The sequence below is a fragment of the Sinocyclocheilus anshuiensis genome, unplaced genomic scaffold, assembly GCF_001515605.1.
Source record: "Sinocyclocheilus anshuiensis isolate Anshui unplaced genomic scaffold, SAMN03320099.WGS_v1.1 scaffold160, whole genome shotgun sequence".
Lineage (NCBI taxonomy): Eukaryota > Metazoa > Chordata > Actinopteri > Cypriniformes > Cyprinidae > Sinocyclocheilus > Sinocyclocheilus anshuiensis.
The window spans coordinates 1,766,392-1,783,024 of NW_015554119.1; the positions used below are offsets into that span (position 1 = coordinate 1,766,392).

General features: G+C 36.2%; 1 protein-coding gene across 1 annotated transcript in view; it reads right to left on the minus strand.

Moving 5' to 3' along the window:
- The window catches only part of LOC107669946 (collagen alpha-1(IX) chain-like), a 44,061-nt gene that overhangs the window by 2,765 nt on the left and 24,663 nt on the right, over window positions 1-16,633 (minus strand). Inside the window, exons 15-36 of the mRNA XM_016462380.1 lie at window positions 13,693-13,755; window positions 12,714-12,755; window positions 9,592-9,651; window positions 9,233-9,286; window positions 9,079-9,132; window positions 8,829-8,882; window positions 8,520-8,573; window positions 6,483-6,536; window positions 6,310-6,363; window positions 6,135-6,188; window positions 5,865-5,918; window positions 5,613-5,657; window positions 5,464-5,517; window positions 5,317-5,370; window positions 4,959-5,012; window positions 3,734-3,805; window positions 3,603-3,638; window positions 3,460-3,504; window positions 3,331-3,363; window positions 2,629-2,775; window positions 2,469-2,523; window positions 2,177-2,371 (exon numbers count right to left, since the gene is read on the minus strand). Of these exons, the coding sequence (XP_016317866.1) occupies window positions 2,177-2,371; window positions 2,469-2,523; window positions 2,629-2,775; window positions 3,331-3,363; window positions 3,460-3,504; window positions 3,603-3,638; window positions 3,734-3,805; window positions 4,959-5,012; window positions 5,317-5,370; window positions 5,464-5,517; window positions 5,613-5,657; window positions 5,865-5,918; window positions 6,135-6,188; window positions 6,310-6,363; window positions 6,483-6,536; window positions 8,520-8,573; window positions 8,829-8,882; window positions 9,079-9,132; window positions 9,233-9,286; window positions 9,592-9,651; window positions 12,714-12,755; window positions 13,693-13,755 (1,387 nt within the window). The remainder of the gene's footprint in view (window positions 1-2,176; window positions 2,372-2,468; window positions 2,524-2,628; window positions 2,776-3,330; window positions 3,364-3,459; window positions 3,505-3,602; window positions 3,639-3,733; window positions 3,806-4,958; window positions 5,013-5,316; window positions 5,371-5,463; window positions 5,518-5,612; window positions 5,658-5,864; window positions 5,919-6,134; window positions 6,189-6,309; window positions 6,364-6,482; window positions 6,537-8,519; window positions 8,574-8,828; window positions 8,883-9,078; window positions 9,133-9,232; window positions 9,287-9,591; window positions 9,652-12,713; window positions 12,756-13,692; window positions 13,756-16,633) is intronic.

Sequence of the window (16,633 nt, forward strand, 5' to 3'; positions counted from 1 at the left end):
ACCCAACACACAGCTTCTTCAGTCTGCTGCCATCAGGGAGGAGACTGCGGAGTCTCCAGGCCAGGACCAGCAGACTGAAGGACAGCTTCATCCATCAGGCTGTCAGGAAGCTGAACTCCCTCCCGACCTTGCCCCCCCTCCCCTTTTGCCCCACGCACCACTGAACTCTGACGGACTCTCCCACTCCCCCCTCCCAAATACACACACACAGTCACTTTAATCAGTCTAAATAAGCTCTTTTTGCACTACAAATCATTATATCTGCACTGTTGTTTACTTCACTGGTTTGCACTCTATCTGCCATGTGCCGTGTGCTGCTTTATATATATTTTTTTATATATTTTTTTTTTACATTTTACCTTATTTGTATATTTGTATAGTTGTATTTTATACTTAATCTGTATATCTGTATTTATGTTCTACTGTTAGTGTTATCTGTATGCACCAAGGGTCTGAGAGTAACGCAATTTCAATTCTCTGTGTGTATGTGCTGTACATGTGGAAGAATTGACAATAAAGCAGACTTGAACTTGAACTTGAAACCACCGCCGCTGAAGCGCCGTACCACCAGCACGAGAGCCCACGAAGAGCGTGCTTGACTGTAGTTTTTTACCACTACGTAGAAGGTCAGGAGCAGAACGATAGAACCGCTCGGCTCCGAAGCGAAAAGCTGAATATGCGCTGCATCTGCTGCCTACTTATACTCACGCTGTGATCAGCGGCAGCTGGATGCAATAATCGCATGCCAATGTGCATTGGTTCGTTTAGTTTACACTCGAAGTAGATTGGTCTCTCTAAGCGAGATCCCAATTCGTCGGTCATCCGACATGACGTCGAGAGTGACCGACTGAAAGGGAACTGCAATGCTAAACATTCAGGAGGCTGCTACCCTTCATTGACCAGCAACTAATGGAAATCAAGGTGTGCTCACAGTTTTAGCCTGTAAATATCATAAAAACGGCTGATTCTTGCAGGAGTATTCCGTTGTGCACATTATGTGATATTAAAGGAAGTACAGCATACACCATCAGCATGATTTGGATTGCCAAAGAGGATATTTACAAATGTGTTCACCTACTCAAACTACCCATCTTTTTAAAATCTACTAGTTGGTAAGTTGCCTGAATGACTAGTAAGCGTTAAGGAAGCACTGTATAATTATAATTAAATATTATATTCATTATTATCATCGTATTAGTATCATTGGGCTACTTTTGTATTTTTTAATTAATATTTTGTAATTGTTTTTATTTTTTATATTTTCTGTTTTCATTTTAATTTTAATTTTAGTTAAAATTGTGGCCATTTTGTTGTGTTTTTGTAATTTATTAATTTTAGTCTTCTTTTTTTTAAATGTCTGTCGTTTTTATCTTAATTTCAGTTTTAATTTTAAGATGTTTTAGTACATCAAGTTAATCTACATGAAAATGAGAAATGTTGCTTTGACAACTAGCTGAAATTAAATAAGCTTTAGTGTTTGCATATTTTATTTCAGTTAAAGTTTATTTTATTTTTTCATTTCATTTCATTTTTTTTTTACTTTTTATGTTGGAATTTAGTTTTTTTTTTTGTAATTTTCCATTTTGTTCCATTTTGAAAGACTAATAGCAGAATTAACCATTATTATTTAATGGTAAGCTAACTCAAGGATTAACTGACTAATCAGACAAAAACCATACTAAACTGGTAAAAAAAAAAAAACGGGCTAAAAAAAAACTTTGCACATAATTATCATAGTCCTCACAAAATCATAGATTATCCATGGTAACAAAAATTTAGCACATTTTGCCCCCCAAAAAATTATATATTTCACAGCATCTTAATACTAATGGCACAAGGCATTCAAAAACATGAGATGCTATGCAATAGCCAAAGCTGCAGATGAAATAAAAGAATGAATCCTGTATGGAAAACAGAATATGGAATAAATTCCATGTCTTTGAAAGCATAAAAAGCATGATGCAGCTGAAGCTTAACTGAATATTTCATACGAGTGTTTAATCTTAAGAATTCATAGGCAATAAAAAAAACAAACAAAGACATTTGCAATCAGCGTTAAGTGTGCTCACTGCATCCTCGAGAGCTCAGCTGTAATTCAGCTGATAGCAGAGCACTAATTGGGACAGTGAAACATGGTTTGGAAAAATCAGAGGAAGTGAGAATCAAACCAATGTACCTTTGGCTCCTGGTTTTCCAGGAAGACCGTAGTATCCTTGAGGCCCCTTGGGGCCCATGATTCCTCTGGGTCCGGCTTCTCCAGCAGGACCTGCTGGTCCCGGTAGTCCAGGTGGTCCTATGAGTCCTGGAGTTCCAGGGGCTCCAATGGCAAGAGGCTTCTTGGCTACTTCCTTCTTGTAGGCATCTAAATGCTCTGTTTGGTACAATACCATGTTATACGTTAGTTGCCAGTTATAAAGCAAAATAAAGTTGATGTTGGTGTTTTAAAGTGATTAATAAAGATGCCATGCCTTCAACAACAGCTGAACAAATCTCACGGATCCTCTCGTCATTCATCTTAGGCCCCTATTAAAAGTCATTTGAGGACAACATCAGCAACAACTGCAGAGCAAGTATTTCTAAAGAAGCAACGTACTGTCCACTCAAAACTGAACAAAGCAATGTACTCACAGGTATACCTCTGGGACCAGGGGGTCCTGATAGTCCTCGTTCCCCCTCCAGACCTCTGGCTCCCTGTGGTCCGGTCAGACCCTCGTGGCCTGGCTGACCTGGACGACCATCAGCTCCTGTAGCTCCTCTCTGGCCTTTCTCTCCACGCTAGGATGACAGAAGGAGTAAGGAGAAAAAACAACAATAACTAGATTTGCATTTCTTAAAGGAAAAGTGTTCAAGTTTAGATAAAAAAAGGTGAAGTTTAAAGATGAATTAAAAATTCAAAATGTCTAAATATATATTTACATATATATAGATACATATTCAGAAAAATGAAATCATTTATCTATCTATCTATCTATCTATCTCTCTCTCTCTCTCTATATATATATATATATATATATTATTTTTAATAATATAGTCATTTAAAAAAATTGTAAAGTATTTTATGAGAAGTCATTTGAAAAAAAAACGTTATTATTTATTGGTAAATTAACATGAAAAGAATTAAAAGATTATTGATAGATTATCTAATTGATAGATTAGACATACATAAATATTTGGAAAAAAAAAAAGAAAATTACTTTATGAAAGAAATATTTTATTTATAATACATTATTGATTTATTTTCTATATCAATAGATTTGAAAATAACTTTTTTAGTCTTCTACAATCTAAAACTCCAATAATATGAGTTTTTATGAAGGATGGCATGCTTACCTCACTCTTGATTCCAGGAATACCCGGAGGCCCCTGTAAACCATTATTAAAAACCATCAGATTACTGTACACATACTGATATATCATAATTGGAGGGTGCAATGGTATGCAGCTATAAATATGACGAACCTGATCACCCTTCACGCCTGGTTCTCCTACAACACCTGGATCTCCCTGTAGAGCGATGAGAGGAAAAATACAATTACATGGTATTCATACAAGTGCAGGGAGCAACAGCCATGTAAACGGTCACTGAGTACTTTCTAATTTACCTCACTTCCTTTGGGACCAACAGGACCCATTGGGCCCTAAAAAAAAGAAGAAAAAAAGACATGATCATACACAAACAGCGAGCAATAATACGTTTCTGTGTTATGATTATTACAATGAACAATGACCACACCTGGTCTCCTTTATGACCTGTGTGACCCTTGATTCCACGAGGGCCCATGAGTCCTTGGTCACCTTTATCTCCCTGAGGAAGTAGTCAAGATTATGAATTACAATAACAATAACAATGTATAATTGTATAGCACTTCACCAAATAATTGCTTTTTATCAGTACTCATGCATGTACTGTAATTATGCTAAATGAGGAAAACGGTGTGATTAACCACCCATTTTTTTTCTAAATTTATTGAATGAGTTGGATGTAATATTATACAAACATGTTGTGTCCCAAAGTTGCACACTATATCTGTTCTAAATAGTATGCACAATTAGTATTAGTGCATCACATAGAGTATCATTTTATATTGAAAATAGTATGCAAATAGTGCATGATGACTGCATGACTGAATGACTGCATGCTTTTTAACAAATATTGCCCATATTGTCCAACAGCGACTATATAGCAGGATTTCTGTTGGTTTTACGAAAGAAAATGTAGAAAACTTTTTAAGACCAAGGAAATAAAATAAAAGGAATAATTGTATTAGCAATGCTTCAATTTTTTAAAAATCAATTTCCAATAGATTTCCATTACTTTTAAATTTATAAAAAAAACAAAACTTATTGCTCAGTATTTCCTCAAGATACATTTACTTGAGAAGCAAAATGACAAAATAAAAAGTCTTCTTTTGCCAATGGGCTAAAAAAAAAAAAAAAATCAACAACTAAAAGTGAAAAGTTTTCATTCACCCATTTTTTAAGCATGAACTCACTTTGTTCAATTTCTCAGATAACAAGACTTCATATATTCAGTTTGCATCTCAAGTAAATGTATCTTAACTTAAAGATGTTTAGATATTTGTACTAGAAAGCAAAACAAAAGTACTGTGGAAGATATACATTTCTTTGGAAGCATGCAACATTTTTTATGTCCTTCGTTTTTTATGTCCTTTTCAGTCCTTCGTTTGTGGAGGACGAATTAAGACTTCTAAAGATCTTTTTAAGACCTGCAGAAACAATAAGTTCAATTCAGTATTGATACTAAATTCATTATTTAGCTAAATTAAAGAACGTATGTGGTATCAATACACAATTTAGTTTTTTTTACTTGCACAATGTACTGTCTTTTCCATCTCAAGCAGAGTACATATGTTTGATGCATAGCTTTAGTATGCAAATTGGGACACAACCATTAAGATCCATAATCAGACCAACAGGTTCTTCCATGTCCAACCCACCTGGATTCCCTGCGGGCCCGTTGGGCCAACTGGACCCTGCTTTCCTGGTTCACCCTGAGGAAGGAAGTTTGTTGCTTACTTGAATACAATTTTTAAGAAATTACTATGAATTTGTAGTCTAATCTATTGTAACCAATGGAAAAAAAATATTCTACAAAAAAAAAAAAAAAAAAAAAAATTAAAAAAAAAAAAAAAATGCAAACAATAACATTTTTTTTATTACTTTTGCTTATTTTGCTTTCCTAACTATGCACCATTATTTAGTAAAATAAAATAAAATAAAAATTACATTAAATTAAATTAAAAATAATAAGAAGAAAAAAAAATGTTTTATATGTTTGAATTATGCTTTTATTACAGAGGTTCCTTTGGCTCCTGGAGTTCCATCTTCTCCTGGTGGTCCAGGTGCTCCCTATATATAAAATGAACATACAACAAAATATAACAGTATCTTAAATATATATACAGAAAGAGACACACAAAAAACTGATATCATAATACTCACATCTTTACCAGGAAGCCCAACTGGACCAGTCAGTCCTACAGTGCCAATTTCACCCTGTAAAAGAGAGATCCATCGCATGTCATGCATCACTGTTTTCAAATTTAAATGAGATTCAATATATACTATTTTTCATGTAAATTAAGTTTTACCTTTTGGCCTGCAGGCCCCACGAGTCCCTGTTTTCCTGGTAAACCCTGAATTTGAGATGCAGCATTGTTTAGCCAAGGTGAGTTGCAGATTACAAATGAGTGAAAATCTCTTTACTTGTTTACTGCATAGTAGGCAAACCCTCATTTACTGTATTTGCATTCAGAGTAACAGCAGCAGCTTTAAGAATCATTTGAGGAAAAGTACACCAGAATAGCACATAATAAAACATATGCACAAGCTGATTAACTCACTGGAATTCCCACAATTCCTCTGACACCAATGGCTCCGGACAGACCTGTCTCTCCCTGTCGAGCAGACAGCAAAATCACAAATGCGTCTTCATTTTTTATCATTCAACAAGCCAGATTTAGGAATCATCATTTTGTGTCAAAGCAATATGCATTTTAATAGTCAAATTGGTATAATTCAGCATAATAAAAACTGGAAATACATTGCAGTACACCAGGTACAAACATATATTCTGATTTTTATGCATTATAAAAATCATGATCATAACTCACCTTCTCTCCTGGAGATCCTGGTGCTCCATCAGATCCATGCTTTCCTGGCTCACCCTACAGATTAACAATCTTTATCATCATTATTAAATTTCTTCCAGTAACATTTCATAATTATTACAGTGATGTTGAATATAAAGGTAATTTTGAGCATAAATCTGATCAGTCAGTCACTCACAGTGTCACCCTTGGCTCCAGGAGCTCCTTTCTCTCCCGGGGCTCCAATCGCACCCTAAAACAACACATTAGAATTCTTCAGAAAGAATCAGTGTACTTTAAATGATTTTTACTGATTTTTTTATTGCATAGTGTTTTTGATTAGGGTAGATCATATGGACAACAATAACTTACATCATCTCCTTTAGGCCCAGGATGTCCCTGTCGCCCTCTGATGCCTTCAACACCCTGTTAAGACACACAAATATTATTATTTTTGAATATTATATTAAACTGTATAAATCACAAAACTAAATATAGAATTTATTATCATTAATACATTTTGTATTTATTATTCCATATTTATAAATATAGAATATATTATCTGTACAACTGTTAGCTACAGGGCTTTTGTGCAAAACTACGTCGTGCATAACATACTGCATTTTTGCATCCCCGCACATGGATAGACTAATCGAGCCCATTGCATTATGGGTGTTGAAGTTTTGCTACCTTTTTTTCATCTCAGCCCCTCTGAGACTCTGTTTTGTCTGTTTTTTTCAGCACAATTTTTTTTATTTGTGTTTTTACTGCATAGACAGCCAACTTTTATTAAAACCCCATTTTACCAGCAGTGATTTACCCCCATCAACTTTAATTTTATGCTTATTAATGCTAAAAAAATGATTTATTAATTTGTTTTATTATTGTATTAATAACAACAACAACTAGATTGAAAAGTTTGTAGACAAACTTTAAGTTGGCTTGAAAAAGCCTAGCTAGAAAGTTTGAAAAAGTTTTAAAAGCTTGCAGTCTGAAAATGTTCAGTTTGAAGTAGTTTGAAAGTTAAAATAGTTTTAAAGATTAAAGTTTGAATGTTTTCAAGGCAATACAGTCTATCAGAAAAACAGACAGGTATAAAACATATTGCTAGGGTACCTGGGGTGGTTGCTAGGCTGTTTCTAGCATGACTAGCAGGTAGCTAACATGTTTTTTAGCATGATTAGCATGTTACTAGCATGTTGCTAGCATGATTCTAGCAGGATTAGCATGTTACTAGCATGGTCTTAGCATTTTGTTAGCATGATTAGCAAGTTACTAGCATGTTTCTAACATGATTAGTAAGTTACTAGCATGTTGTTAGCATGTTTCTATGCTAATCCAGCTAAAACAAGTTGATTCAGTGAAAAAACAGCTAAAAAACAGCTAACACCAGCCACTTTAAAACCAGCTTGGGAGACCAGCCAAAGCAGCCAATCAGTTTAGGCTGGTTTTAGCTGTTTTTTTTTTTTCTTCAGTAGGAAGTTGTTAAGCTTTGCTATAGCAATAGACAGCTTAAATACACCATAAGTCTTGTTGTATAAAAGTTTGATGAAAGTCTATGGGATTTTAGGTGGTTTTGATAGTCTGGTTTACAAAAACTGTAAGCCGGATGAGCTAGAAAAGATATAGCAACCCGAGTCAGACCAGTCTGAAGGTCTAAAACAAGTTGATTCAGTGAAAAAACAGCTAAAAAACAGGTAACACCAGCCTGGTCTGCTAAAAAAATGGCCAAAACCACTTTAAAACCAGCTTGGGAGACCAGCCAAAGCAGTCAATCAGCTTAGGCTGGTTTTAGCAGTTTTTTCAGTAGGGAGTTGTTAAGCTTTGCTATAGCAATAGACACCATACGTCTTATTGTATAAAAGTTTTCACCCCCCCAATGAAAGTCTATGGGATTTTAGGTGGTTTTGATAGTCTGATTTATGAAAACCGTAAGCCGGATCAGTTAGAAAAGATATAGCAAACCGAGTCAGACCAGTCTGAAGGTCTGACACGAGTTTGGTGGTTGTAGCTTTAAAAGACTAGGAGGAGATACATTTTAAAATTTGGTCTCAGAAGAAGAAGAAGAAGAAGAAGAAGAAGAAGAAGAAGAAGTAGTAATAGGATTTCAGTAAGTTGGCTTTTTCAAGCCAACTTAACAATAATAATAATTATTATTAAAATTATTTATATTGGATTACCTACCTAAAATAACTTGAACTCATCTTAAAATATTGTTTAATAACCTACAAGCTCTCTTGAACTACATTTCCACTAGGCTGGTTTGCTGTACATTCTTTTCCCATAAATATCAGATGAAGTAAGACTTAAATCTTCTGTACTTTGATACCAGACTTTAGTTCAGAATATTTTGATCATATATTTGATATATATATATTTTTTTAAATCAATGAAATACAGCTCACGTACTGGTGATCCTGGTGGTCCAGTGGGTCCTGGGATCCCGTTGAATCCAGGAGGACCCTGCAGACATAAAACACACAGGCTAGCTCTTATAATATTATACCCACCCTTGCTTTTTGTTCTGCATATATTATGCTCACACAGCCATTTAAATCTGTGCAATCACTGCAGAAGTTATTTGATTGGATGTATTGAGCTTTAAACAAATGTAGTTATAATTTCATGCATTGATTAGCCTGGAGGATATTGCTCTGTAAGCATTCCTCTGGTTTCTCACTCTTTCCTCGTCTGCTTACCCGATGTCTAAAGTCTTACCCGATCTCCTTTATCACCATGAGTTCCAGGGAATCCAATTGGTCCTCGCTGACCCTGTATGGAAATTTGTTATGATATATTTCTTGTTCTTTTCATTACTTGTTTTGTTTATAATGCTTTGTCAATATTGTATGTAAAGACAATCATGCCAATAGAACACTTTAAATTGAAATTTATATTCTTGGTCACAGCTGATACTGAAAACACACCACACTCCATAATGTATGAACACATAAACAAGTTTTCATACATCATCTCCTGGACGTCCAGGAGGACCTGGCTCACCAGCGGCCCCTCGCTCTCCCTGTTAATAAAGAAGAACATGACTATGATTAAAATCTCAGGCGAACTTGTGTATTGCTGCTTCTTGGTTTTCATCATTATTAAGATTAGAGCAGTCTTACCTTTTCACCTTGGGTACCTGGCACACCGTCCACACCTGGAAGACCTCGATGTCCCTGGCACAGAGATTCAATTTAGTAATACACTCATTCATTAGAGAAGTAGTTGGTGTTTAACCAAAGAAACATTCTTCAGCTAGCAAAATGTATAGCTACACCAGAAAGCACATTTAGTCTTTCTGCAACAAGAAGTAAATGGAATCTATAAAGAAACGTTATTGCTCATTTTAAATTTGTTATTTTTTTTTTTATTTAAAGCAATACTTCATTGTCTTACATTTTTATATTTTTACATTTTTGGAATTTAAAAAAATACATTTTAACTCTTGTTTTATGAGCCAAAGTTAGGGTTGGGGACTCACCTTCATCCCCGGCAGACCAGGCATTCCCTGTGGTCCAGCTGGACATGTTGTCTGGCACTGCTAACAAAATGAGACACACAAATACATTAGGTCTATTCATCATCAACTGTAGGACCAGACAGGAAGTGAAGAATAACCAGCCTGGTCTCATGTTTATACGTAGGTATTAATACGTAACATTTACAAGCACAAAACGTACACTTTTGTACGTTTTTATTAATGCTAAAACGTACAATTTAGATGTATTTCAACGTTTAAAACGTACAAATCGCTACGTATTTTTAGCTAAAAAACGTAAAAATATTTACGTATCTTTTATATCAAGATATTCGTATCAATGCATTTTTTTCATTTTATCAATAAGCGATTTAGATTTTTAGACCCCTTAACCTACCCCCAAACCTAAACCTACCCATTTTATAGCGAATATGCATTTTTATCATTTTATCAATAAGCGATTTAGATTTTTAGACCCCTTAACCTACCCCCAAACCTAAACCTACCCATTTTATAGCGAATATGCATTTTTATCATTTTATCAATAAGCGATTTAGATTTTTAGACCCCTTAACCTACCCCCAAACCTAAACCTACCCATTTTATAGCGAATATGCATTTTTATCATTTTATCAATAAGCGATTTAGATTTTTAGACCCCTTAACCTACCCCCAAACCTTAACCTACCCATTTTATAGCGAATATAAAAGGATATAAAACGCAAATGACCAAAATATGCAGGAAAATAACCATTTTAGTACAAAAAAAAATAAAAAATTTAGTCTCTAATTCCACTCCTACCTATAAACCTAAACATTTCTGTACAGTATAAGAAAAACATGACAGACAGATAAATGCAATTACAATCATTTATTTATTGCAAAAATGTCAAAAGCAGTACCAAAAGTAATCCAAATGACGATGCGTTGCAGCCTCGGTCCTCTCTGGCGGAATACAGTAGGTTTGTGTGATCCAGAGCAGAATTTATGTTGTTAATCGCTGAAAATATTATCCAGATCATTTTCCCGATCCACTCCATGAACTCCTGAAGGCGCGCGCGCGCATCATTCAAATACACCTCACCAGAAACACGGCATGTCGCAATCTGTGACGAATGCTGGCGAGAGCCAATGAGCGTTCGATTATCCTGCCGTAAAACCTGTCGTTTGAAGCGGCAACATTTGAATTTGTAAAGAGCGCGTCAGTCAGCGCGGGCTTTGCTGCTCCTCACAGTGGACTTGCTGCTAGGGATGGAGAAGAAGATCGCCGAAAAAAGCCTTGGATTTGGGTCTGTTCCTCGCAGTCGTATGGATTCGGAAGAGATTTGGGTCTGTTCTTCGCAGTCCTATGGATTCGGAAGATTTGGATTACAGCGCACTAATACAATTGTTTCATTTCGTAATTATGTTGTGTTTTTTGCGTATTTTATAGTTCTATTGTCAGTCACAGCATGTCGGAGAAAACGCCTTTTGTGGCCCATGGCAAACAAAGTAAACATTACATGACAAGTAAATGTTAAACTATTGCAGAAATGTTATTTATTTTAAGGTTTAAACTGAAGTGTTTAACATTATGTAGGCATATTCTTGGAAACGAGCTGGCAGCAGAAATCACAAGGAATTATCATGAGATCACGTTGGAATAACACAACCAGCCTGTAGCTCACCAGAGACATACAAACCAAGTCCTGAAGATTTAAGATGAGGGAGCACAACAGACACGGCAGCCAACTGTCAACTCTTTTCATGAGCAAATGACAAATTATTATGGCTGGGTATTGAGATATATTTCACAGTTTGATTACATTTCTATGCACAAGCTTGCGATTCAATTCAGTTTTGACCTCAAATCAATTTGATTCAAGTTTACATTTTACGTAAAATACATACGAATTATCATGAGATCACATTGGAATAACACAACCAGCCTGTAGCTCACCAGGGACATACAAACCAAGTCCTGAAGATTTAAGATGAGGGAGCACAACAGACACGGCAGCCAACTGTCAACTCTTTTCATGAGCAAATGACAAATTATTATGGCTGGGTATTGAGATATATTTCACAGTTTGATTACATTTCTATGCACAAGCTTGCGATTCAATTCAGTTTTGACCTCAAATCAATTTGATTCAAGTTTGAATCATTTAGATATATTGTCAATCATGTACAGTACAAGTTATTTTTTTCAAGGGAAAAAAAAACCCTCTCAACTAATGCTATAATACAATAATTACATTAGTACATTACTATATTAAAGTGATTTGTAAAGAAACATTTAAATTGCACAAGGAAGTTTTTTTATATAAAAATATATATATATATTTATATATATTATAACTTTTGAAGGATTATTACTTTTCGACTCCGGTTTGTTGTTGAAATATAAATATTTAAACAGTGGATGTCATAACTTGTTTTGATTATGGATATATTTAAACAGATTAAATACTGAAGAACAGGTTAAGTAAAAATAGAACTAACTATTCTAACTATTGAGTTGAATAACATTTCGGGAAGTTATACGGTTTCTTTCAACATACCTTCTGATGTTTTTTCATGTTATTTTGGTGCTATAATTAGCAGTAAAGAGGAAGAGATGATCGGTTCACATGCCGCTTGAAGTGAGGCAGCTACAGTGATCTGTTATGCCACATTAAAGAGTGCCAAAACGCTATTTACTGTTTGAATTTTGTAATACAATTGATAGAATTTGAAAGCTGAGACTTTGTTTCATATCAAAACTGACAAAGCAAAAAGCTTATTGGGATTTAGTGGATGGGAGGAGCGCTACAAATAACGTTTCATTAAGTTTTGTTCGCATCCAATGAAAACAGCATAGATCGATTCTTGGGATTTAAGAATCGATATCGGTTCATCAAAATCGAGAATTCAATATTTTCTACCCAGCCCTACAAATTATAAAGCAGATATAGTGCACTTTGACATTTTTCAAGTTCTATATGTCGCATACTGAATCTCTTTGTGTTGTAAGATCTAGGCCTTTGCCAGAACTTAGGGGAAAATTATTTTTTCATAGTACTGAACATTTCTTGAATGATGATGTGCAGGTTCTGTGTGTCCATGTGAAACATTAATATTATTAAAATCTAACAAGCACTCACAGTCTCCCCACTTCCCTCAGGGTTCCCAGCGCCTTGTGGCCCCTACGGACAGCAGAATGACAGAAGTGTAGTTTAGATTCAGACACACGCCCCTTTTAAAAGCCTCAAACGTTACAGCGTTCAGAACAGATCTGTGTGAAAGCTCTGCATTAGTTCTAAACCCTCTGAAAGCCAACAGAAGTCACCTAACCTAGTTAAAGTAAGGGTTAACAGAAAGGACGAAAAGACTCAAAATGTCTTGGAATGTATAAAAACAAAAAGTGAATTTGAATATATAAGAGATAGTCAATTAGCAGAACTTCAAAAGCCAAAATTGGAGTTATGTATCTGTTTGGTAACTTACATGCTAATGTACTGCTTAAAGTTGATAAAATGAACATCTAGCAGACATATGGTTTTGAAATGTAGTCTGTCTAATCCAAAATGTGTACAAAGTCCTTCCTGCAATATCACTTTTGTGAGACAAAAACAGATTTTCATTTGATCTATTTTCAGTGTCACAAGCTGCCTAGTAAAAATTATTGATGGAAAGAAAAAATAAAAATTTGTCAAGATAGATGCTGAAATGTGTTCAAAATGTTATCTTAATATATCATGGGGTAAACAAATTGTAAATAACAAATCATTGTAAAAATAACTGCATAGTCTAGTGTTAAAAAATGTAATTTAGTTCAGTTAAAACAATTATTTTCTGCATTTTTACTGTTCATTTTATAAAAAACTACACTGCATTTCTACATTGTCCAAATGTCTACCTTTTTTTTTTCTTTTTTTTTTTTTACAAATCATACCCCATGTACAGTATATATACATGCATTATACTACACATATATAGGCACATATTTTGATGCAAATGAAAGCTAAATATGTAGACTAAACTGAATTAAGCCCATTACAGTAGTCGTTTCTTGTAAGTTAGTAAGAAATCATTTGAAATATGTAAAATGCTAAATATGTAAATGGCAGAAGCTGGTCTTACTGGTGATCCTGGAGGTCCTGGTGGGCCTGGGAGCCCAATTCCTCCTCTTGGTCCAGGAAGACCCTGGAAAATTGAATACCATAAAGAACACTTCAATTGAGCTAACAAAATCATTCAACATAGCTATGACAACAAGAGTTACATTAAGTATGAAAAACTAAATATAATGCCAAATACACAGCAAAGGTGGAACAGAAGCACTTCTAAAGGCATTTAGGTGTCTTTACACAGACTGTTTAATGCTGCTCAGAGGTGGCATACATGCATTTACACAGCAGTGATAACCATACACTTTGATACTGAGGGCTGAAGTGGGTCAGAACAGGCATCATTTAGTCTGGCTTTTATGGAGCATTACAGTGGGGAAAATATTTATTTGATCCCCTGCTGATTTTGTAAGTTTGCCCACTTACAAAAAAATGAAGGGTCTGTAATTTTTATGGTAGGTTTATTTTAATGGATAGAGACAGAATACCAACCAAAAGAATCCAGAAAATACACATTATATAAAGGTTAGAAAATGATTTGCATTTCAGTGAGTGAAATAAGTATTTGATCCCCAAGCAAAACATGACTTAGTACTTGGAGCAGAAACCCTTGTTGGCAAGCACAGAGGTAAGACATTTTTTTTGTAGTTGGTCACCAGGTTTGCACACATCTTAGTAGGGATTTTGGTCCACTCCTCTTTACAGTTTCACTCTAAATCCTTAAGGTTTCTTGGCTGTTGTTTGGCAACTCGAAGTTTTAAATGTGAGAGCTCTCAGACCCTGCATAGGCAGCAAAGCAACTGTAATGGTAAAACAGTCCATGTGACATCAGTGGCTCAACTTCAGTTTTGCGAAGCTACGAGAATACTTTTTGAGCGCAAAGAAAACAAAAATAACATAATTTATGTCCCCCGAGTTACGTCTTCCGCCAATTTAGAGTATCACAACACATCCGCACACTTTCCCCTAAGCGTAAACAACGCTGATTACGCAAATTACATTAATTGAGCCACTGATGTCACATAGACTGTTTTACTGATGTCCTTACTACGTTTCTAAACCTGGGAACATTACAGTTGTGTTGCTGTCTATGCAGGGTCTGAGAGCTCTCACATTTCATCAAAAATATCTTAATTTGTGTTCCGAAGATGAACGAAGGTCTTACAGGGTTTGGAACAACATGAGGGTGAGTAATTAATGACAGAATTTTCATTTTGGGGTGAACTAACCCTTTAATGTGCTTCTTCTTGAGCCACTCCTTTGTTGCCCTGACGGTATGTTTTGGGTCATTGTAATCCTTGAAGACTTATCCATGACCCATCTTCAGTGTTCTGGCTGAAGGAAGGAGGTTCTCATCCAAGATTTTACAGTACACGGCCCCATCCATTTGCCCCTTAATGCGGTGAAGTCTTCCTGTACCCTTAGCAGAAAAACAGCCCAAAAGCATAATGTTTCCACCTCCGTGCTTGACTGTAGGGATGGTGTTCTTGGGGTCATAGTCAGCATTTCTCTCCCTCCAAGCGAGTCGAGTTAATGCCAAAGAGCTCAATTTTAGTGTCACCACAGCACTTTCTTGTTCACATTGGCAAACTTTAAACGGGCCTGTGCATGTGCCTTCTTGAGCAGGGTCACCTACACATACAATTCCGGTGAGAGAGAACGAAGTCAATAGTTGTGGAACTCCATTAAGTAAGGCTGTCAAGGCTAATTAATTAACTTAAACATCGGATGAAGTGATTATTTTCTCTTTAATACAGATGATGCCAATGTATTTTTCAATGAGTCGCTATATTAGCGTTTTCCCAACAAAACCCACCCAATTGCTACTCAAAACTAGCCCAAAACTAGCCCACACTAACCACGTTTCGAGGGGGTCCCCCAGTAAAAATCGCATTCCGGGGGCTAAAATACACGTTATTGGGGTCACTTCAACCCGCGGACATGAAAAACAACTCGCGGCAACAGTGATAAAGTAGCCCAATTCCACGGGAAAACCGCAGACTTGGCAACGCCTACAACGGACACGAGCGTTGTCGCGGCGCGACCACAACAGCTTGACGTTGTCTCATTTGGCACAGTCTCCCCGCTACACTAATAGTAGTAAGGCTTTCCTCTGTGTATAAATATCCTTACAAGTACAATTATAGCTGTATTATTTGTGTCCCCTTCAAAAATTGCTCTTGAGAAATTTTATGTTTATTGTCCCCCCCAACTAGGGTTGCCAACTGTCCCGTATTAGCCGGGATGTCCTGTATTTTGGGCCTAACTGATTTGTCCCGTACGTGACTTCCCTTGTCCCGTTTTTTGACTGCTACGCTGATCTAACCACTGACTGATACAACAGCAGCACTGAGCGGGTAGCACAAATCATCAGAACACCGGCTCGTCGCTCCCGCCTCACAGCAAGCGGCGCTCGTGCTAACGCCAATTCCGTCTGTGTTTTCACTTCAGTAAATCAGTTTTGGTGAATACAAACTACGTGATTATTTTTCATGAGTCCAACATCCCACCGCGCAAGAGACGTGATCAGTAAGGGAAGTCGTCTTTCACTATTGTAATGTTGTTAAATAGAGAAAAACATTTTATATTTAAAGCTGCAGTCCGTAAGTTTTGCCTCTTTGTCGCCATCTCTGTTTGAAAACCTGCAATTAATAGCACAATTCTTAACCTTGGACCTTATTCTTGAAACACAAAATGACCAATAAAAAGTTGTCAAGCACCAAAAGCCCCGCCCGTAAGGTGATTGTCCCGAATTTTCATTTTCTGAAGTTGGCAACCCTACTCCCAACTGTTAGACGAAATTTACGCCCCTGGTCCCAACTGCCTTAAGATCATTAACAAGCTCCTCCCGTGTAGTTCGGGGCTGATCCCTCACCTTTCTCACGATCATCCTAACCCCATGAGGCGAGATCTTGCACGGAGCTCCAGACCGAGGCCGATTGATGGTTATTTTG